The sequence below is a fragment of the Calliphora vicina genome, chromosome 4 (genome assembly GCF_958450345.1).
Source record: "Calliphora vicina chromosome 4, idCalVici1.1, whole genome shotgun sequence".
NCBI lineage: Eukaryota > Metazoa > Arthropoda > Insecta > Diptera > Calliphoridae > Calliphora > Calliphora vicina.
Window position 1 is genome coordinate 114,341,804 of NC_088783.1, and position 23,078 is coordinate 114,364,881.

General features: G+C 22.7%; 1 protein-coding gene across 6 annotated transcripts in view; it reads right to left on the reverse strand.

The window, feature by feature from the left end:
* Window positions 1-23,078, reverse strand: part of csw (corkscrew) — an 87,914-nt gene that overhangs the window by 12,294 nt on the left and 52,542 nt on the right. For 2 of the 6 annotated variants that reach the window (XM_065506661.1, XM_065506657.1), the window contains exon 4: window positions 534-696. In XM_065506661.1, the coding sequence (XP_065362733.1) occupies window positions 534-696 (163 nt within the window). Of the gene's footprint in view, window positions 1-533; window positions 697-762; window positions 857-18,932; window positions 20,006-23,078 lie in introns of those variants that run through there. The other 4 variants (XM_065506656.1, XM_065506655.1, XM_065506660.1 and 1 more) reach the window with 4 other exon arrangements.

Sequence of the window (23,078 nt, forward strand, 5' to 3'; positions counted from 1 at the left end):
TTTTTTCAAAATTTTAAGTTAAACATGAAGACTTTGTTATCGAGAACTTTTCTTAGAAATTTTTATTTTCTTTTTAAATTTGTTGTTAAAACGTTTAAATTATTTAAATTGTTTTTGTTAACAACAAAAATTCTTTAAATATTAATTATTTATTGTTGTTGTTGTTATTGCCGTTTAGTACATTGTTGTTGTTGTCATATTTGTTAACGAATTAAACTTATTTTCAACGTTAGAGCAAATAAATAAACGTTCAAATTAAATAAATATTTTGTTTTAGAATTTTTAGTGAACAAAAAAAAAATCATTATTATTATTATATTTATTTGTTGTTGTTCAAGGTCACCAATAATAAGGAAAAACTTTATATATTTTTTGTTTAGCATTTTTTTTCGCAATTACATTATTTGAACTTGAAAAAAAATAATGTTGCAATGCAAACTAACAGCAAAAACAAACACAATCGATATTTTTGTAGTTAAATACTATAAAGTGTATTTAAAATAAATAATTTGTGTGGAACGAGAAGAACTTACCTGCCAACGTATCATGACATGAGTTACTTTATCATCGGTACGTACGGACAAAACAAAATCACCTGGCTTTGATTGAGATTCACGTACCAGAAATGAACCATTCTTACCACGCTCCAATAACAATTTTTCACCTTCTTTACCAGAAAGATTGCCATGAAACCATCTAAAATGAAATGAAATAATATTTATAGAAAAAATTAGTTGCTTGTTTTTGATTTTAAGATTTTACGTTTTAATTTAAATAATTTTTATAACGTTTTTTTATTTATATTTTCGCTTAATTAGATTTAACTTTCAAGTCCTTTGCTATGGCTTAACAATTGCGTACTAATTGGTTTTTAAATATTGACACATTTTGTAAAAAGCTTTGGAGATTTTTTAAATAGTATTAACACTTAAATTACAATTAAAGCATTGAGGCCACAGACCACAAAAGTATTCTTAAAATTTCCTACGTAAAACTTAAGATTTTTTTGTAACAAACTTATTCAATTGTATGTTTCTATTTTGTTTTAAAAATTTTTTTCCTTAAAATATTATTTATTTGCATTATTGAAATCATTTTTAACTTATTAAACTTTAAAATCATGTTTAATTACCTCTAAAATGCTTTAAAGCAGTTGTCGCTTTAATTGTAGTTTGCCTTAAGCACACCACACTTTGTAAACAAAGCATTGCTTGTGTTTTGTAGTTTGTCGCTATAATTGCATTTCTATACTAGTGTATGTAGCTCTATCTCTCTCACACTCTTTGAAATGCACTTAATCCATAGAGAGTGTTTAATTAAAATTTGCAAACACACAAAAAAGCTTTATAAGACAAGTATTGTTGCTTTTTTTAAGTTAAGACAGGCATGGAAACAAAAATACTTTATAAATCCTAGAAAATTTCTTATTTTTGGTAATTTTAAAAACTTAACGAAACTTTATTTTGGAAACTAAAGGGATTTGAAAAAATCTTTTAATATATTCAATAAATATTGTAAATAAACTTTGTAAATCTAGAAAAAATTTTGAATTTCGGTAATTTTAAAAACTTAACGAAACTTTATTTTTGAAACGAAAAAGATTTGAAAAAATCTTTTAATATATTCAATAAATATTGTAAATAAACTTTGTAAATCTGGGAAAATTTTTGAATTTCGGTAATTTTAAAAACTTAACGAAACTTTATTTTGAAAACTAAAGGGATTTGAAAAAATCTTTTGATATATTCAATAAATATTGTAAATAAACTTTGTAAATCTGGGAAAATTTTTGAATTTCGGTAATTTTAAAAACTTAACGAAACTTTATTTTCGAAACAAAAAGGATTTAATGAGATTTTTTGCTATATTCGATGATTATTGCTAAATTATTTTATAAATCTATATAAAAATTCATATTTTTGTAAATTCTAAAAACTTAACGAAACTTTATTTTCTAAACGAAAAATATTTAAACACATATTTTGCTATATTCATTTAATATTAATAAAATATTTTATAAATTTAGAAAAATTTCCAGTTTTAGGATATTTGAAAAACTTAACGAAACTTTATTTTCTAAACCAATAACATTTAAAAGTATCTTTTACAATATTCGTTTATTATAGCTAAACAGCTTTTTAAATCTAAAAAAATTCCTTGTTTAAGAGAATTTTAAAAACTTAACGAAACTTTATTTTTTTGAAAAAAAATATTTTAATAAATATTTTTCCCTAATCGTTAAACAGATTTAAAACTCTATTTAAATATAGCAAATTTAATTTTTTTCAAAAATCTAATAAACTTAACGAAACTTTATTTTGTAAACTAAAAGCATTTTACTAAAACTTTTATTATATTCGTTTAGTACAGATAAGCTTTTTAATAAATCAGGAACATTTTTGCTTTTTTATTGTTTTAAAAAAACTTAACGAAACTTTATTTTCATAACGAAAATCATTTCTATGAAAATTCTTTTATATTCCTATAGTAATTTATATAGCAATTTATAAATTAACACAAATTTCAGATTTTTATATATTTGAAAAACTTAACGAAACTTTATTTTTAAAATGAACCAATATTTTCAAGAAAATTTTATTATATTCGTTTAGTACATATAAACTTTTTAATTAATCAAAACAAAAGTTAGCTGTTTTTTTGATTTAAAAAAACTTAACGAAACTTTATTTTCTTAACGAAAAACATTTAAAAGGAAATTTTATTATATTTGTGTAGTATGACAATAAAGCTTTCTAAAACAAGCAACAATTTTAAGTTTTATTAATTTAAAAAACTTAACGAAACTTTAATTTTTAAACTGAAAAAATTTTAATGAAATTTTTATTATAGTCTTTTAGTACAGATAAGCTAAATTATAAATCAGGAAAAAAATTTGGGTTTTTGGTAATTTAAAAAACTTAACGAAACTTTATTTTCTTAACGAAAAACATTTAAAAGGAAATTTTATTATATTTGTGTAGTATGACAATACAGCTTGCTAAAACAAGCAACAATTTTAAGTTTTATTAATTTAAAAAACTTAACGAAACTTTAATTTTTAAACTGAAAGAATTTTAATGAAATTTTTATTATAGTTTTTTAGTACAGATAAGCTAAATTATAAATCAGGAAACAAATTTGGGTTTTTGGTAATTTAAAAAACTTAACGAAACTTTATTTTCTTAACGAAAAACATTTAAAAGGAAATTTTATTATATTTGTGTAGTATGACAATACAGCTTTCTAAAATAAAAAACAATTTTAAGTTTTATTAATTTAAAAAACTTAACGAAACATTATTTTCGTTGAATTTCCATCTCTGCCTACAGTATTCACTCACATTATTAAAGCTTTCATAAATTTCTACTTAACAGCAACAACAACAAAACAAAAACATTTACAACTGAGCCACAGTCAACCACCTGTTTGTTGTTAAACCAGCACGTGTAGCTTTTTGTTGCTGTTATTATTTATGCATATTGATTTTGTTAAGAGAAGAATGAGAGAGAGAGAGCTTAAAGATAAGCCAGCCAAACTAGTTTAAAAACTCTTTATAAATGGGAATATTTGTTTGTAAGCAAATAAAATTTAAGTTAAATAAACAAAACCTAGACAAATATTAGTTTATTTATTTAAATATTTAATTGATATTTAGAGCAGAAGAATTGATTTTTCGTAATGGAAAATTTGTTTTATTAAAATTTCTAATAAATTTGCATAACTAAAGAAAACAAAAGAGAAGGTTAAAGAAAACAAACAAAAAACAAAGACCACGCAATAAAAAAAGGGAAATTAATTAGATTAAAACAACAACATTTAAGAACCGGCTTAATGTTTGGTAAACAAACACAATTCATGTAAACAAAACAGTTGTTTTTAATAGATAACTTTTACATATGTTTTAATTTATGTTTAAAATAACTAGTTTTTTTGTAAGCAAAAGGGGAAGGAAGGAAGGAACATTAAAACATTAATTAAAGCAAAAACCACTGTCTGTAAATGGCTGTAAATAATGGGTACATTGTAGGCACTAGTTTGTGCTGCTGCTGCTGACTGACATATTTATTATACAACAATTAAGAAGGAAATTTAGAAAGAAAAAAAAAATAACAAAACAGCAAAAACTATATCCGGGATAGTAAGACAACTAATTTCAAGGTCGAACAAGTGTTATAGAAACGTTTAAAAATAGACTAGATCAATAAATATAAACAATTGAAATAAAGTAACAAAACTAAAGGAAAGTAAATTTAGTTCGAGAATCATTATATTACAAAAAATCATTCACAATAATGTAATAAATTTTGGAAAATTAGTTTTAGAGCAAAAATGAAGAATTAAATTGCCAATATTTGTTTATTTCAATCATTAAAACAATTCAAATGCTGAAGAAATAATAAAAATCTCCTGCAAAATCCAAAAATTAATTCACAATAACATGCTGCTTTTTACAAAATTGAGTGGCAACAAAAATCATTATTGTTTTTTAAATAAAAAAATTAAAATTAATACAATGCCAATGCAAAATATTGAAAATTCTAAAATTACCCAAAAAATCATTTACAATAATTTCCTAAATTTTCGAAATTTGGCCATATTCAAAAAAGAAAACGGAAATCTTAACATAGAAATTAAAACGACTACAATGACAAAGAAAAATTTTTCAAATTCTAAAGTAAACAAAAAATTCATTCACAATAATAAAAATTTTATAAAATTGTCATTGCAATGAAATCCAAATATAAAACTTAAAATTAGCTTAATCTTGTTTAAATTTTCAAAATATTTGAATTTTCTAAAATTTTCATTCACAATAATCAGATAACTTTTTCAATAATTCAAAATAGTATTTCTAAAACTTTAAAAATATTCCATTTTACAACAATTTAACCACTTTAAGATTTTTTTTTACAAATTTTTCTTAATCTTTTTTAAATTTTTGAAATATTTGAAATTTCATGGCCACCAATCTAAATTAATTTTCTTAACTTGTTAATATTTGAATTCATTTATAGCAAGGCCTAAAACCTTTTATATAAAATTATTTAAAATCCTGTCATAACACATGAATGGTGAAATTGAAATAAATCAAATATGCACCATCAACTTAATTGCATTTTTCTATAAGCTTCTTATTGAGAAAAGTAAACTTGTTTTGCTGTCATGTTTGTCTAATAATTAAGTAATAAACATTCAGTTTTTTTTTTTTTTCTTTTTTGAAATTGTGAAATAAATCATTTTGATATGTAAAAAAAGGAAAAGTAAAATCAATTAAATGAAATACACCAAAGAAAATGAAAAAGAAAAAAAAAAGCTGAACTTTGTACAAAATAATTTAAAAAAGAAATACATTCACAATAGTTTGGAAATTTAAAGAAAAATGGAAATATTTTCGAAAATGGAAAATAAAACTATTTAAACGGTGAAGTAAAATTTACTAAATTCCTCATAACTACAAAAAATAATTCACAATAACATGCTAATGTTTCGAAAATAAGAGTTGGATCAAAAACAATAATTCAATCTGAATATAAAAATTTAAATGATTGAAATTACCAAGAAAAATACTGAAAATTTCAAAATAATTTAAAAAATCATTCACAATAATTTTCCAAATTTTCAAAAGTTGGAAATATACAAAAAAGAAAACGGAAATATTAACATACAAAGTAAAAGGATTTAAATGATGAAGAAAAAACTACAAAATTCCCCAAAAATATAAAAAAATCATTCACAATAACATGCTAATTTTTAGAAAATAAGAGTTGGAACAAAAACAATAATTCAATCTGAATATAAAAATTAAAGTGATTAAAATTACCAAGATGAAGAAAAAACTACAAAATTCCCCAAAAATATAAAAAAATCATTCACAATAACATGCTAATTTTTAGAAAATAAGAGTTGGAACAAAAACAATAATTCAATCTGAATATAAAAATTAAAGTGATTAAAATTACCAAGAAAAATACTGAAAATTCCAAAATAATTTAAAAAATCATTCACAATAATTTCTCAAATTTTCAAAAGTTGGAAATATACAAAACAGAAAACGAAAATCTTAACATACAAAGTAAAGCGATTTAAATGGTGAAGAAAAAGTTACAAAATTCTCCAAAAATACAAAAAAAATATTCACAATAATTTGCTAATTTTTTAAAAATATGAGTTGGAACAAAAACAATAATTCAATCTGAATATAAAATTTAAACTAATTAAAATTACCAAGAAAAATACTGAAAATTCCAAAATAATTTAAAAAATAATTCACAATAATTTCCCAAATTTTGGAAATTTCCAAAAGTTGGAAATATACAAAAAAGAAAACGGAAATCTTAACATACAAAGTAAAGCGATTTAAATGGTGAAGTAAAATATACTAAATTCCCCAAAAATACAAAAAATCATTCACAATAACATGCTAATTTTTAGAAAATAGGAGTTGGAACAAAAACAATAATTCAATCTGAATATAAAAATTAAAGTGATTAAAATTACCAAGAAAAATACTGAAAATTCCAAAATAATTTAAAAATTCATTCACAATAATTTCCCAAATTTTCAAAACTTGGAAATATACAAAAAAGAAAACGGAAATCTTAACATACAAAGTAAAACGATTTAAATGGTGAAGAAAAAGTTAAAAAATTTCCCAAAAATATAAAAAATCATTCACAATAATTTGCTAATTTTTGGAAAATAAGAGTTTTAACAAAAACAATAATTCAATCTGAATATAAAAATTCAAATGATAAAAATGACCAAGAAAAATACTGAAAATTCCAAAGTAATTAAAAAAGCAATTCACAATAATTTTCCAAATTTTCAAAAGTTGGAAATATACAAAAAAGAAAACGGAAATCTTAACATACAAAGTAAAAGGATTTAAATGGTAAAGAAAAAATTACAAAATTCTCAAAAAATATAAAAAAATCATTCACAATAACATGCTAATTTTTGAAAAATAAGAGTTGCAACAAAAACAATAATTCAATCTGAATATAAAAATTAAACTGATTAAAATTACCAAAAAAAATACTGAAAAATCCAAAATAATTTAAAAAGTAACTCACAATAATTTTCCAAATTTTCAAAAGTTGGAAATATACAAAAAAGAAAACGGAAATCTTAACATACAAAGTAAAACGATTTAAATGGTAAAGAAAAAGTTACAAAATTCCCCAAAAATAAAAAAATTCAAATAATTAAAATTACCATGAAAAATACTGAAAATTCCAATGAATTCAAAAAAATCATTCACAATAATTTTTTTTAAATTTTTGTCAATCAATTTATTATCAATTTTTATAAAATTGATAATAAGAAAACATTTTTATTTATTTTTCAAAATTTAATGTGAAACGGTGTAAACAAGAAAGTACTTATTCGTCTGACACCTGCATTCAATTCCCCCTGGCTGTTTTTTACAAACACTTTTCTATCTCTAGTACATTGTACTCATGTCTATTTTAATTACAATTTCATCATATTTTAAATAATGTGTCCTTAAGCTAGATTATAGCGTAACAAAAACATTATTAAGTAAATAAATTAAATGCCGTTTTAGCTAAAGTTAATTAATAACTGGTATAAAAAATAAAGTGATTTTCACACTCTCACTCAATTGCAACTAAACTAAACTATAAAATGAAATAATAATATTGAATTTAATAGAAAACAATTAAAACAATATAAATTTCTTCCTGTTTAGTTTAGTTTGAGTTTGAAAAAAAAAATAATAATAACAATAAATCCGTTAACAAGATCAACAACTTTTTCCACAATCAATGTTTGTACTTTTTTTGAAAAAAAAACAGTTAAAAAAGTGGTCGGAAGTAAGCGATTAATCGGTTAGGGGAATTGTAGTAAATATTAATATGAAAGAAATGGAAAAGTATTCGAATTATCAGTTAATAATCGAATTAACCGAATATTCGAATAATATACACAAACTTTAATAAATTGTTTCAAAATAATTGTTGGTCTTTGAGAAAATTTTCATTAATTTGAACTTAAATAACCGGTTACTTAAATAATTGATTAAGCAAATGTCGAGTTATTCGAATAATTTTCTTTAAAAAAGTTGTATTTGTATCAGAAAAATATCCATTAATGTTTTACTTTAATAAATTATTGTTTCTACAACCGGTTACCCGAATAATCGATTAATTAAATATCCGGTTACCCGAATAATTTTCTCAAAATTACTTGAATTTTTATAATTTTCTAAAAAAAAATATTTTTATCAATAAACCTTTTATGTATGAATCATTTTTTTCAAAATTATTTTATCTACAACCGGTTACTCGAATAATCGTTTAATAAAATACCCAATTACTGGAATAATTTTGTAAAAATTAATTTAATTTTAATAAACTAGCCGATTTTCGTAAATTAGAAATTAAATAACCGGTTACCCGAATAATCGAGTAACCAAAAATCCGGTTAATCGAATAATTTTCTTAAAATCTTTTCTTTTTCGTAAAAATTCTTTCGAAATTATTTTTTGTGTAAAATAAATTTTCCATAATTTTCAAGTAAAATAACCGGTTACTCGAATAATTGTTTAATTAAATATCCGATTACTCGAATAATTTTCTCAAAATTACTTGAATTTTTATAATTTTCTAAAAAAAATATTTTTATCAATAAACCTTTTATGTATGAATCATTTTTTTCAAAATTATTTTATCTACAACCGGTTACTCGAATAATCGTTTAATAAAATACCCGATTACCAGAATAATTTTTTCAAAACTTATTTGGTTTTATTAAACTAGTCGATTTTCGCAAATTAGAAATTAAATAACCGGTTACCCGAATAATTGAGTAACCAACAAACCGGTTAACCGAATAATTTTATAAAAACCTTTTCACTTTCGTATAAATTATCTCAAAATAATTTTGTATATAAAAGAAATTTTCCATAATTTTGAAGCAAATTAACCGGTTACTCGAATAATCGTTTAATAAAATAACCGATTACTTGAATAATTTTGTAAAAATTAATTTAATTTTAATAAACTAGCCGATTTTCGTAAGTTAGAAATTAAATAACCGGTTAACCGAATAATCGAGTAACCAAAAATCCGGTTAATCGAATAATTTTCTAAAAATCTTTTCTTTTTCGTAGAAATTATTTCAAAATTATTTTGTATATAAAAGAAAGTTTTCATAATTTTGAAGTAAACTAAACGGTTACTCGAATAATCGTTTAATTAAATACCCAATTACTGGAATAATTTTGTAAAAATTAATTTAATTTTAATAAACTAGCCCATTTTCGTAAGTTAGAAAGTTAAGTAACCGAGTACCCGAATAATCGAGTAACCAAAAATCCGGTTAACCGAATAATTTTCTCAAAATCTTTTCTTTTTCGTAGAAATTATTTCAAAATTATTTTGTATATAAAAGAAATTTTCCATAATTTTGAAGCAAACTAACCGGTTACTCGAATAATCGTTTAATCAAATACACGATTATTGGAATAATTTTGTCAAAATTAATTTAATTTTAATAAACTAGCTGATTTTCGTATGATAGAAATTAAATAACCGGTTAACCGAATAATCGAGTAACCAAAAATCCGGTTAACCGAATAATTTTCTAAAACTCTTTTCATTTTCGTAGAAATTATTTCAAAATTAGTTTGTATATAAAAGAAATTTTCCATAATTTTGAGTAAACTAAACGGTTACTCGAATAATCGTTTAATAAAATAACCGATTAATCGAATAATTTTCTCAAAATTAATTTAATTTTAATAAACTAGTCGATGTTCGTAAGTTAGAAATTAAATAACCGGTTAACCGAATAATCGAGTTACCAAAAATCCGGTTAATCGAATAATTTTCTTAAAATCTTTTCTTTTTCGTCGAAATTATTTTGTATATAAAAGAAATTTTCCATAATTTTGAAGCAAACTAACCGGTTACTCAAATAATCGTTTAATCAAATACATGATTATTGGAATAATTTTGTCAAAAATAATTTAATTTTAATAAACTAGCCGATTTTCGTAAGTTAGAAATTAAATAACCGGTTAACCGAATAATCGAGTAACCAAAAATCCGGTTAATCGAATAATTTTCTTCAAATCTTTTCTTTTTCGTAGAAATTATTTAAAAATTTTTTTGAATATAAAATAAATTTTCCATAATTTTGAAGTAAACTAAACGGTTACTCGAATAATCGTTTAATAAAATAACCGGTTACTGGAATAATTTTGTCAAAATTAAATAACCGGTTACCCGAATAATTGAGTAACCAAAAATCCGGTTAATCGAATAATTTTCTTAAAATCTTTTCTTTTTCGTAGAAATTATTTTAAAATTATTTTTTATATATAAGAAATTTTCCATAATTTTGAAGCAAACTAACCGGTTACTCGAATAATCGTTTAATCAAATACACGATTACTGTAATAATTTTGTCAAAATTTATCCGAATTTTGCAAGTTAGAAAGTAAAATAACCGGTTATCCGTATAATCAAAAATCCGGTTAACCGAATAATTTCTCTCAAAATATCCGGTTATTCAAATAATTTTTCCTAAAATTGATATAACTCTATCAAAAACCCATTTATCTTTGTTTTCCAGAAATAATATGTTTCAAAATCAGAAATTTTCCATAACTTTAAAGTAAAATAACCGGTTACTCGAATAATCGTTCAATCAAATAACCGATTAATCGAATAAATTTCATAAAATTAATTTTATTTTTTAAAAACTAGTAAAATTTTTTTTTTATTGAAGTAAAATAACCGGTTACCCGAATAATCGATTAACCAAAAACCGGTTACCCGTTTAGTTAGCTCGAATTTTTTTTATTAAAAACTCGGTAAATCCATTAAGTAAGACATTTTTCTATGAATGAATAAAATTATTCGATTAACCGAATAATCATTTATTCGAATAACCAGTTACTCGAATAATTTTCAAAATTTTTTTTTTAATTCTATTAAAAAATGTTCTAATCAAATAAGCGATTCATTTTTCTATGAATGAATAAAAATATAACCGGTTAATAATTTCCCCAATTTTTTTTTAAATTCTATTAAAAAATTGTCTGATTTTGTTAGTTTGAATTAAAGTTACAAATTTTTTTCTTCCTTCATGTTGATGACATTTAAAAAACACAATTGTTTTAATTATTTACCTCTTAATTTATTCATGTTTTTAGTTTTTGCTCCCATAAATATTATTTAAGAATGCGGTTTTTTTTTATTGTCATTTTTAATTATTGATGCATTAACAAAACTGGGTTAAATTTTTGAACTGGAACAAAAAACAATCAAGTTTAATTGTTATTGATGGGGGTACAAAAGAAAGCTGTTAATAGATTATTAAGCCTAAAATTTGTAAATACACTTAAAGAAATTTTTATTTTAAAAGGGCTTTTCAACTTTAAAAGGTTAATAACCATGACTAGTTAAAAAAAAATATTAATATTGTTAAGAAATTAAGGCAGTTTTATGATTTTTTGTTATTTCACATGTCTCGTATTTAGCTATAAAAATTAACACGAGCAAAATAAATGTTTTAAATGCAAAAAAAAAAATGGCTTACAAAGAAAATTAGCACTTTTTTCGAAATTTTACTCTAAAGAAAATAAAAATAAAATTTAAATGAAATGAAATAATAAAATGGCAAAAACAAGTAATGTTTAGTTTGCTTATTTCAACAAAATTAAACAAATAGTAAATAAATTCAATTAATGTTCAATATTTTTAGGAAGTCACGTATTTTTTTAAGTATTTTTTTTGTTGTTGTTGCTGTTTTTCATAATAATAATAATAATATTTTTCTCTAGTATCATCAGGTGTTTTGTTAAAGTTAAAATTTCTACAAAAACAAGTGATTAGAAAAAAAACTATTGTGACTTGATGGAAAAATTTAGAGGTCAAAGGTTGTTTGTTGAAAAATTTCTATATAATATATTAAATCTATTTAATTTATTTGGTAGAATCAAGTTTATTTTTAAGCAAACTTAAATTTGTTGTTTTAGTTTTATTTATTTTGCCATTATATAGCTTAAATATTTATTTAAAACTTTAAAAGTTTCATTTCTAGTTCAATCAAATTTAATTTACAAATATTTGTAAATTAATATGCGAAAGCATTATCATCTACTAAAGATGTTGACATTGACATTTTTAATTTTGACGTTAATGTATTTTATTTTTTTTTTTTAAAATCATCTATAAAGTTTTCAATTTTATTTTAAAACACAAACACACACACACACTTTTATAACAGGGGAAATTAAATTAAAAAAAAAAACAAACATTAAATTAAGTAGTTATTAAAGTCTTATTGTAAATTAAAACAATAAAACCCCGAAATGTGAAACCAAAGCAAAAAATTAATGCAAAAAAACCAACAAAAATTTGGGAAAAAGAAAAACGACTTCATAGGTACCCTATACTGCATTCTGTTTTCACTTAGAATCAAAAAAATATACGAAAAAGACACTCCAGCAAAAGAGAGACACACAAAACCTTAAAAAAATATGATAAAAATGTCCTCAAGTTAGCAAAAATTTAATTCTATGAATAACTTCATCTTAAATACTACGAAAATCCTAATTAATCATACAAAATTAAAACAAACATGCCTGATGCTTTACAAATAACCATTTAACGTTCAAAACAATACAACAGAAAAGCAAATGCAATGAAACTCATTACAATATGCTCCAAAAACTGTTTAATTACAACAAATACAAATACTTTAGCCATTGCATTATACACGAGATAAGGTAAACAAAACAGAGAGCCACACATCTCTCAAACCAACATGGCGGCCATCCACATACACATCCTTCTATTTACATATGAATGTGTAGCAACTAAAACAAAACAAGAGGATAAACAAAACTAACTGAGAATCATAACAAACTCAACTCACACAACAACATGGCGGCCACTCACATAAACATCTGAATGTGTAGCAACCAAAACAAGAGAATAACAATAAATATGGCGGCCATTACATGTAAAGAAAGCCAACAACAAAATGTAAACAAAACACATATAAAATACAGAGATTTTAATTATTTAAAAGGAAAAAGCTAAAACGTATTAATTTTCTTTATTTAAATGGTGCTAAAGCTAAGGACAAACTGATATTACAATTTTTTTTTAAAAATCACATGATCAGCAATCATTAAAATTAAAACATTTACACTAAAAACATGTTTAACATAATAATTTGTTTTAAAAAAAAATATTTTGCATTTTTTTCCCAAAAAAAAAAAAATAAGATGCAACAAATTGTTATTGTTAGTTAAAAAGGTCTGGTTTTAAACAATATCTTTTATTTTTATAATTTACAAACGTAAATATTGGTCATCAATAACAACAACTTTTGCTTATACATATTGGACAACTTTTTAAATGAACCGTGTGATTTGGGTGGGTACGCAAAACAACAAATAATATTGTGTAAATATTGAAATACATTTTTTTTTGTTTTTTGTAATAAACAAAATTGACGTCAATTATCCAAAAATATAACATTAGTTTACCGTTACGAACAGACGTTTTGGGAGTTAGTGGAAATGATTATAAATAAATAAACAGATGATTAAGCAAAATTTACAAGTAAGTGGTGACATGACATTTTAAATTTTAAAATCGTTCAATCAATCAAATAATTATTGACAGTTTACAGTAAACATTAACATTCGAAATGACCTTTAATTGAAGGGGGGGGGGGGTGAATAAAATTGCATATGAAAATAATTAAAAATAAATAAAAATATTATTGAATATGACAAATATTTTTACCTACAATTGAAAATATTTTTATATTATTGTGAATTATAGTTATTAAGAATTTACACACACCTACTTTTACTTGTTTAATCATAATAAAACAAGATTAACACAACTTATATGGCGGCCATATCAACATTCCTTCAAATTGTAAAAGCTTCTCTATTATTATTGTGAATTATAGTTATTGTGAATTGGCACACACATCCTGTTACTTGTTTAATCATAATAAAACAAGAGCATTATAACTTATATGGCGGCCATACTAACATTCCTTCAAATTGTGAATGCTTCTCTATTATTATTGTGAATTATAGTTATTGTGAATCATGTTTTTTATTTATTGATTTAATTTTTGTTAATTTAAAACGTTTTTTCTCTTTTAATTTGCCACACATGTATAATTTTTCATATTTACTTTAACAATTTAAACCTTTTCTTTATATTTTAATAAAATATTTATTTAAAAAATTAATGAAATTTCATTTAATTCTTCTTTTAAAACCACAAAGAATAATAAAGTTGACAAAGTTTGTTTTAAAAATAAAAACTCAAAAATAAACATGTGACTTTCGCCAAATAATGTATAACAAATTACCAAAAAAAAAATGCTAGGTAATTTATTGGTTTAAGCTATTTGGCTCAATAACAAAATCGTGACTGATGAATTGTATTTTTATAATTTGTTTGAATTGAATTGTATAGTTTTTTTTTGTTTATGGCCACTATTTCACAGACATTTGGTGTTGAATAGTTTAAAGTGTAGGAGGAGTTGCTCATTTAATAAAACATTATAATTAACAAATGCAAATTTGTTAAACAAATAAGCTTTGCTTGAAATTAAAACAATAATAAACTATGAATTTAACGAAAAATTGTTAAGAACTATTTAGAAATTTTAAGTACGTTTACTTAATGGTGGTGGGGCCAAACATTTTTTAAATCTTTTATTATTTAAATTAAAAATCATAGCTATTTTATGGAAACATACCAAAGCATGATAGAATTTATAATAAAGTCATTAAACTGTTTAATTTAGTTAAACATTTTTGTTTGAAATTTAATAAAAATTTTAACAAAAGAATCTAGAAAGCAGTGATTTTATAAAAAAATAAAATAAACAAAGAAATTTTATAATAAAAAGTTTCAGTTTTCTTTTGCTTTTATAAATAGAAATAAAATTTAAATTAATTCAAATTAAATTTAATAAACAATTTCTAATAAACCAGATAATTCAACTTAACCTATTCTACACATAACCTTAAATTAATTAAAACAAACCAGGCAGCCATTTTTCACATTAACGAGAGTTTAATTGTAAACAAAGTCAACAAAACATACAAATTTCACCTAATCCCCCATTCACACACATCCTTTTACTTGCTATAATCAAAACAAAACAAGAGCAAATTTACTAAAATGGCGACTATAACAACATCCAAGAGAGAGAGAGAGTTAAATTGTAAAGAAAATAAGGATTGCATAATGTAAACAAATCAGGCTAACTTTAACAAATGTAAATAAAGCAACACACTTCCATACTTACAAAATCAAAACAAACAAAGCTTGCACACACACACACATCCTTTTACATATTTGAGTCACAACAAAACAAGAGCAATTCAACTCATATGGCGACCATTACCACATTCATGAGAGAGAGAGAGAGTAAGTTTAAATGTAAAGAAAACCAGGATTGTGAAATGTAAACAAAACAGGCTAATAAACAACTATTTTAAGCAGTGATGTCCATTATTTATTAGCATAAAAGCTTTTAAAATGATGCTAGAAAACTAATTAAGCAATTTTAAGCCTTAAAACAGACTTAAATTGAATTTTTGTAGTACTTTAATGAAATTAGATATCTTAAATTCATTTCAAAGCAAGACATTGCCAAAATTTTTGTATTTTAAGAAATTTGCTACAAGTTTCTTTTGCCCGAATTATGAAAACTTAACTTTGCAAAAAAAATTTAAAATTTTGTAAAATATAAAAAATGAAACACAAAAATTTTGGCAATGTCTTGCTTTGAAATGGATTTAAGAGATCTAATTTCATTAAAGTCACTAGATAAATATAATATATAAGTCTGCCTTAAGGCTTAAAATAGCTTAATTAGTTTTCTATTATCATTTTAAAGCTTTTAGAGGTAAAAAAACTCAGTTTTGCCTTTATAGAAAAATAGTAGTACCTTTACTACTATTTTTAAAATGCTCCTAACATCACTTTAATATATTTTTAAGCAAAATAAATCTATAAATTTACTAAAAATAACTGGTTTTAGAAAATTTTGAAAATAGTAGTATTTTTAATACTTTTTTAAAAAAGTAACAAAAAACATTTTAACAGTATTTTATGCTAAGGAAATCATTAAAATAAGAAATAAACCTGATTTTAGCTCATTTGAAAAATAGTAGTATTTTCACTACTTTTTTAAAAATCTTTCAAAAACCATTTTAATATATTTTTATGCTAAGGAAATCATTAAAATTAGAAAAAAATCTTGATTTTAGGTCATTTGAAAAATAAATTTACTAAAATAACTGGTTTTAGCTTATTTGAAAAGGGAGTATTTTTAATACTTTTTTAAAAAAAAGTAACAAAAACCATTTTAACAGGTTTTTATGCAAAGTAAATGATTAAAATAAGAAAAAAGCCTTTTTAGCCCTTTTGAAAAATAGTAGTATTTTACTACTTTTTTAAAAATCTTACAAAAATCACTTTAAATATATTTTTAATCAAAGGAAATCATTAAAATTAGAAAAAATTCTGATTTTAGCTCTTTTCAAAAATAGTAGTATTTTTATTACTTTTTTAAAAATCTTTCAAAAACCATTGTAATATATTTTTATGCTAAGGAAATCATTAAAATTAGAAAAAAATCTTGATTTTAGGTCATTTGAAAAATAAATTTACTAAAATAACTGGTTTTAGCTAATTTGAAAAAGGTAGTATTTTTAATACTTTTTTAAAAAAAAGTAACAAAAACCATTTTAACAGTTTTTTATGCTAAGAAAATCATTAAAATAAGAAATAAACCTGATTTTAGCTCATTTGAAAAATAGTAGTATTTTACTACCTTTTTAAAAATCTTACAAAAATCACTTTAAATATATTTTTAATCAAAGGAAATCATTAAAATAAGAAAAAATCCTGATTTTAGCTCATTTGAAAAATAGTAGTATTTTTACTACTTTTTTAAAAAAGTTCCAAAAATCACCTTAATATATTTTTATGCAAGGGAAATCATTAAAATTAGTAAAAAAATCAGATTTTAATTATTTTGAAAAATAAATTTACTAAAATAACTGGTTTTAGCTAATTTGAAAAAGGTAGTATTTTTAATATTTTAACAAAAACCATTTTAACAGGATTTTATGCAAAGGAAATCATTAAAATTATTAAAAAATCTAACTTTAGCTCATTTGAAAAATAGTAGTATTTTTAGTACTTTTTTAAAAATCTTTCAAAAACCACTGTAATATATGTTTAAGCAAAGGACATTTTTAAAATAAGAAAAAATCCTGATTTTAGCTCATTTGAAAAATAGTAGTATTTTTACTACTTTTTAAAAAAAGTTCCAAAAATAACCTTAATATATTTGTATGCAAGGGAAATCTTTAAAATTAGTAAAAAAAATAAGATTTTAAAATGTATTTTGAAAAATAAATTTACTAAAATAACTAGTTTTAGAAAATTTGAAAATAGTAGTACTTTTTCAAAAAGTAACAAAAAATCATATTAACAGTTTTTTTATGGAAAGGAAATCATTAAAATAAGAAAAAAATCCTAATTTTAGCTCATTTCAAAAATAGTAGTATTTTACTACTTTTTTAAAAATCTTACAAAAATCACTTTAAATATATTTTGATTCAAAGGAAATCATTAAAATAATAAAAAATTCTGATTTTAGCTCTTTTCAAAAATAGTAGTATTTTACTACTTTTTTAAAAATCTTACAAAAATCACTCTACATATATTTTTAATCAAAGGAAATCATTAAAATAAGAAAAAAATCCTGATTTTAGCTCATTTGAAAAATAGTAGTATTTTACTACTTTTTTAAAAATCTTTCAAAAACCATTTTAATATATTTTTATGCTAAGAAAATCATTAAAATATGGAATAAACCTGATTTTAGCTCATTTGAAAAATAGTAGTATTTTTACTACTTTTTTTAAAAATCTTTCAAAAACCATTGTAATATATTTTTATGCTAAGGAAATCTTTAAATTTAGAAAAAAATCTTGATTTTAGGTCATTTGAAAAATAAATTTACTAAAATAACTGGTTTTAGCTAATTTGAAAATAGTAGTACTTTTTTAAAAAAAGTAACAAAACACATTTTAAAAATTTTTTATGCAAACCATTTAACATTAAAATAAGAAAAATCCTTTTTAGCTGATTTGAAAAATAGTAGTATTTTTAATACTTTTTTAAAAAATTAATAAAAACCATTTTAACAGGTTTTTATGCAAAGAAAATCATTAAAAAAAAGAAAAAAACCTTTTTAGCTCTTTTGAAAAATAGTAGTATGTATTTCAATACTTTTTTAAAAATCTTACAAAAATAACTTTAAATATATTTTTAATCAAAGGAAATCATTAAAATAAGAAAAAATCCTGATTTTACTCATTTGAAAAATAGTAGTATTTTTACTACTTTTTTAAAAATCTTTCAAAAACCATTTTAATATATTTTTAAGCTAAGGAAATCATTAAAATTAGAAAAAATGCTGATTTAGCTGATTTAAAAAATAGTAGTATTTTTACTACTTTTTTAAAAATCTTTCAAAAACCATTTTAATATATTTTTATGCTAAGGAAATCATTAAAATAAGAAAAAAATGCTGATTTAGCTGATTTGAAAAATAGTAGTATTTTTAATACTTTTTTAAAAAAGTAATAAAAACCATTTTAACAGGTTTTTATGCAAAGGATATCATTAAAATTAGAAAAAAATCTTTATTTTAGCTAATTTAAAAATAGTAGTATTTTTTACTACTATTTTAAAAATCTTACAAAAATCACTTTAATATATTTTTAATCAAAGGAAATCATTAAAATTAGAAAAAAATCTGATTCTAGCTCATTTGAAAAATAGTAGTATAGTAGTATTTTCTTAAACTTAATAATTTCAAAAAGGAATACCCACGGATAGATCCACATTCTAATGCGCAATACGGCCAATTCATAGGAGATTTGCAGCGAGGCGCCCGACAACGGCCAAACCGGATTACCGCCACTGAACGGCAATGAAGTGGGTGTTGAGACATTCGATGAATAGGGTGTGGCACCATTTTCCGATGAATTCAAAGACTCCGTGGACGAGCAGGAGCGTGAAGAGGACGGTGCCTGCAGTGATGTAGGCGTAGAGGCAAACGATGAAGAGCCACCATTGGAATAAACCCCCGAAGAGGGTGAGGTGGATAGATTCAAAGTAAGAGCACTTTTAGTTTCTCTCAAAGGTGGTGGTGTAGCCGAATACAATGTATTGTGGGTGCTGGTCTCTTTTAAGGTATGTCGTTTGGTTTTATTATTATTAGAGCCTCCTTTAATGATAATGGCCAGTTCGTCGGTGGTGAGGCAAGTTTTTGTATTGTTGGTATTGTGTACATTTATTTTGGGTTTCTTTTTCTTGGGTATTAGGTGGCTGTGTGAAGAGGTGTGATGGTGTTGTTGCTGCTGCTGACTATGCGGATGATGATGATGATGATTATGTTGATTATGATAGGAGGCTGCTATGGCTCTTTCGTATTCTAAATTACGTGCAGCTGCATTGTTGTTATTGTTATTATTTGAAATGGGTATGTCTATGGAGTTGGAGCAGGAAGAATTCTGTGGGCCTTTGGTTGAACTGCTGCTGGTTTTAAGATTTTCCTTATTGGTTTTATGCTGTACAGCATTGGAAATTTTCAATAAATATTTGTTGAAAATCATGATGATTGACTAGTTTTTGGTTTGTTGTGAATTGCCAGATGTTTTCTTTAACAAAATACTGTTTTTGTAAATTTAAAATAATTTTTGTTTATTATTTGTTTCCTTAATTTTAGATTTTTGCGTGATTTTTTCAAATCTTTTCTTTTTGAAATTTTTCAAAAAATAAAAATTTTCAAAATTTATTTTTTTTTTTCGTTGATCCTTTTTGATAGTGTTTTTATGTAGTAGTTCAACTTTATTTATATTTTCTAAAAATTTAGAATGTTGTTGTTTTAAATCTTTTTTAAAATCCAAAAAATTTCGAAAATTTTCAACTTTTGTTGAACTTTTCTAATTTTAATTTTTCTTAGAATTTCCTTAAATTCTTTTCCGTTTAAAAGTTTTAAGCAGCTTTTGTTTTTATTTTTAAAATTTTTCTTTAACAAAATTTGTAGCGTTTTTTTTTTTTTTTTTTGTTACAAAATAGTTTTCAAAGAAATTTTCGCTGTTTTCTTTGAAGAATTTTCTTTAAAAATTTTATTTATATTGAAGTTTATATGTTTTTATTTATTTTTTTCCTTTTCTTGAAGTTTCCTTATTTTGGCGTTTTTTTTTAAAGTTTTCAATTTAGCGTTTTTTTTAACTTTATTGCTAAATTAAGTGAAAATTGTTTAAATTTTATTTAATTTTATTTGTTTTGTTGATGAAAGTTTTAAAATTTATTTTTAATTCTGTTAGAATTTAAGTTTTTTTTCACAAATTTCTTTTATTTTGGTTAAAACTTTATTAAATTAAATTTTTAAATGATTTATTTCAAAATCCTTAAAAAAAATTTTTTTGGCGATTTTTTTTTATTTAAGCGTTTTTTAAATTTTAAAAAATTTTCTTTTAATTTTAAGAAAATTTCAAAAATAAATTTTCTTATTTTTTTTGAAAAATGTTTTATATTTTTTTATCACAATTTGTTCTTTTTAATTGTTTTGCAATTTTTTTGATTTATTTATGGCACCAACTTCTTTTAAAGCTTTTAACACTTGATTGCAAAATTTCAAAGATTTTTCTTTAGTTTGTAGTTTTTGTTTTTCTAGTTTTGGAGCTTGTTTATGTTGTTGTTCATTAATATTTATTTGGGCATTAATCAAATGCTCGAGTACATAAGATGAGTGCATTATGACAAAAATTTTCAAATCAAATTTTATTTTTTCACGATTTCATACGCATACGACGAAGTACATGTTGAATGTTGTAATCAAAATTACACACACTCAGTACACACTAACAAAACACAATTTTCACTGGATTTGGAAACTTGTTCAACTTCAATTACAAATCAATTTTTATTTTAGATTAAATTTGTTTCTTAATTATTTTTTTAACTTTTAACAGGTTCGTTCCTTGTTAAGATTTTTTAAAAATATAAAACTTTAAATAGTATTTTTCAAAAGCTTACGAACCGTTGTTTATTTATTGGAAATTTATTTTTATTTTTAATTTTTTTTCAAAGATTAACAAAAAAATATTTACAGTGTTTCTGAGGAATAAATGTCTAGTAAGTTTGTTTAAAGCACGCCGTTTTTTCCTTTAACGCGCTTTTTTTTTTGCTTTCTTATTAACACTAAAGTTAAGAACACTTCTCAACACTTCGACTGTATGAACGTAAATGAATGGATGGGGGAAATTGACATTTGTTTTTAAATTAAATTTAACAACAACTAGTGCTAACAAGCCAGTCAAATGGCAACAACAACAATCATAATAAAGCAAATGAAAACAAAACACAAAAGTTTGCAAAAAACAAATAACAACACTACATCATAAACCAGACTTGGCATTACTCTTTAAGAGCGCTCTCTCTCTCACGCTCTTTGCACAAATGGCGTAATACAAGTGTTGCCACCATAAAAATAAGAATAAAAACGCCTGAATTGTTATAAAAACTTACAAAAAAGGCTGAAAGGAGGAAAATTACTTTGTTTGAGCAATAAATCAATTTCAATTTATATTGTTGACCTATTTTCCATAATTTTAAAGTAAAATAACCGATTACTCGAATAATCGTTTAATCAAATACCCAATTACTGGAACAATTTTATCAAAATTAATTTAATTTTAATTAGCTTGTCGATTTTCATAAGTTAGAAATTAAATAACCGGTTAACCGAATAATCGATTAACCAAAAATCCGGTTAATCGAATAATTTTCTTAAAATCTTTTCTTTTTCGGAGAAATTATTTCAAAATTATTTTGTATATAAAAGAAATTTTCCATAATTTTGAAGTAAACTAAACGGTTACTCGAATAATCGTTAAATCAAACAAACGATTACTGGAATAATTTTGTCAAAATTAATTTAATTTTAATAAACTAGCCGATTTTCGTAACTTTGAAATTAAATAACCGGTTAACCGAATAATCGATTAACCAACAATCCGGTTAATCGAATAATTTTCTTAAAATTTTTTCTTTTTCGTTAAAATTATTTCAAAATTATTTTGTATATAAAAGAAATTTTTCATAATTTTGAAGTAAACTAAACGGTTACTCGAATAATCGTTTAATCAAATAGCCGATATCTGGAATAATTTCGTCAAAATTAATTTAATTTTAATAAACTAGTCGATTTTCGTAAGTTAGAAATTAAATAACCGGTTAACCGAATAATCGAGTAACTAAAAATCCGGTTAATGGAATAATTTTCTTAAACTCTTTTCTTTTTCGTAGAAATTATTTCAAAATTAGTTTGTATATAAAAGAAATTTTCCATAATTTTGAAGTAAACTAACCGGTTACTCGAATAACCGTTTACTCAAATACCCAATTACTGGAATAATTTTGTAAAAATTAATTTAATTTTAATAAACTAGCCGATTTTCGTAAGTTAGAAATTAAATAACCGGTTAACCGAATAATCGAATAACCAAAAATCCGGTTAATCGAATAATTTTCTAAAAATCTTTTCATTTTCGAATAAATTATTTTGTATATAAAATAAATTTTCCATAATTTTGAAGTAAAATAACCGGTTACACGAATAATCGTTTAATCAATTATAAAAAGTTACTTATTTTATGAATATTATTGCTAATTTTTTCTAATTTTATAAAATTATTCTTTCTTTGATCATAAATTACTCATCAATTTCCACTTTACAACTATTTCTCCAAAAAGCTTTAAAATATTTTCAACAAAAAACCGCTAAAAGTGTTTTACATTTAGCTAAATTTATATTTACAAAAAAACCCTCATTTATGACTAACAAACAAAAAAAAGAGTAAATTATTATTAACAACTTTAAGAGCATAATAAATAAAACAAAATGTTGTTAAAATAAAATACACAACTACTACAAAAAAAAATTACGTGCGTGAGTTTTAAAATTAC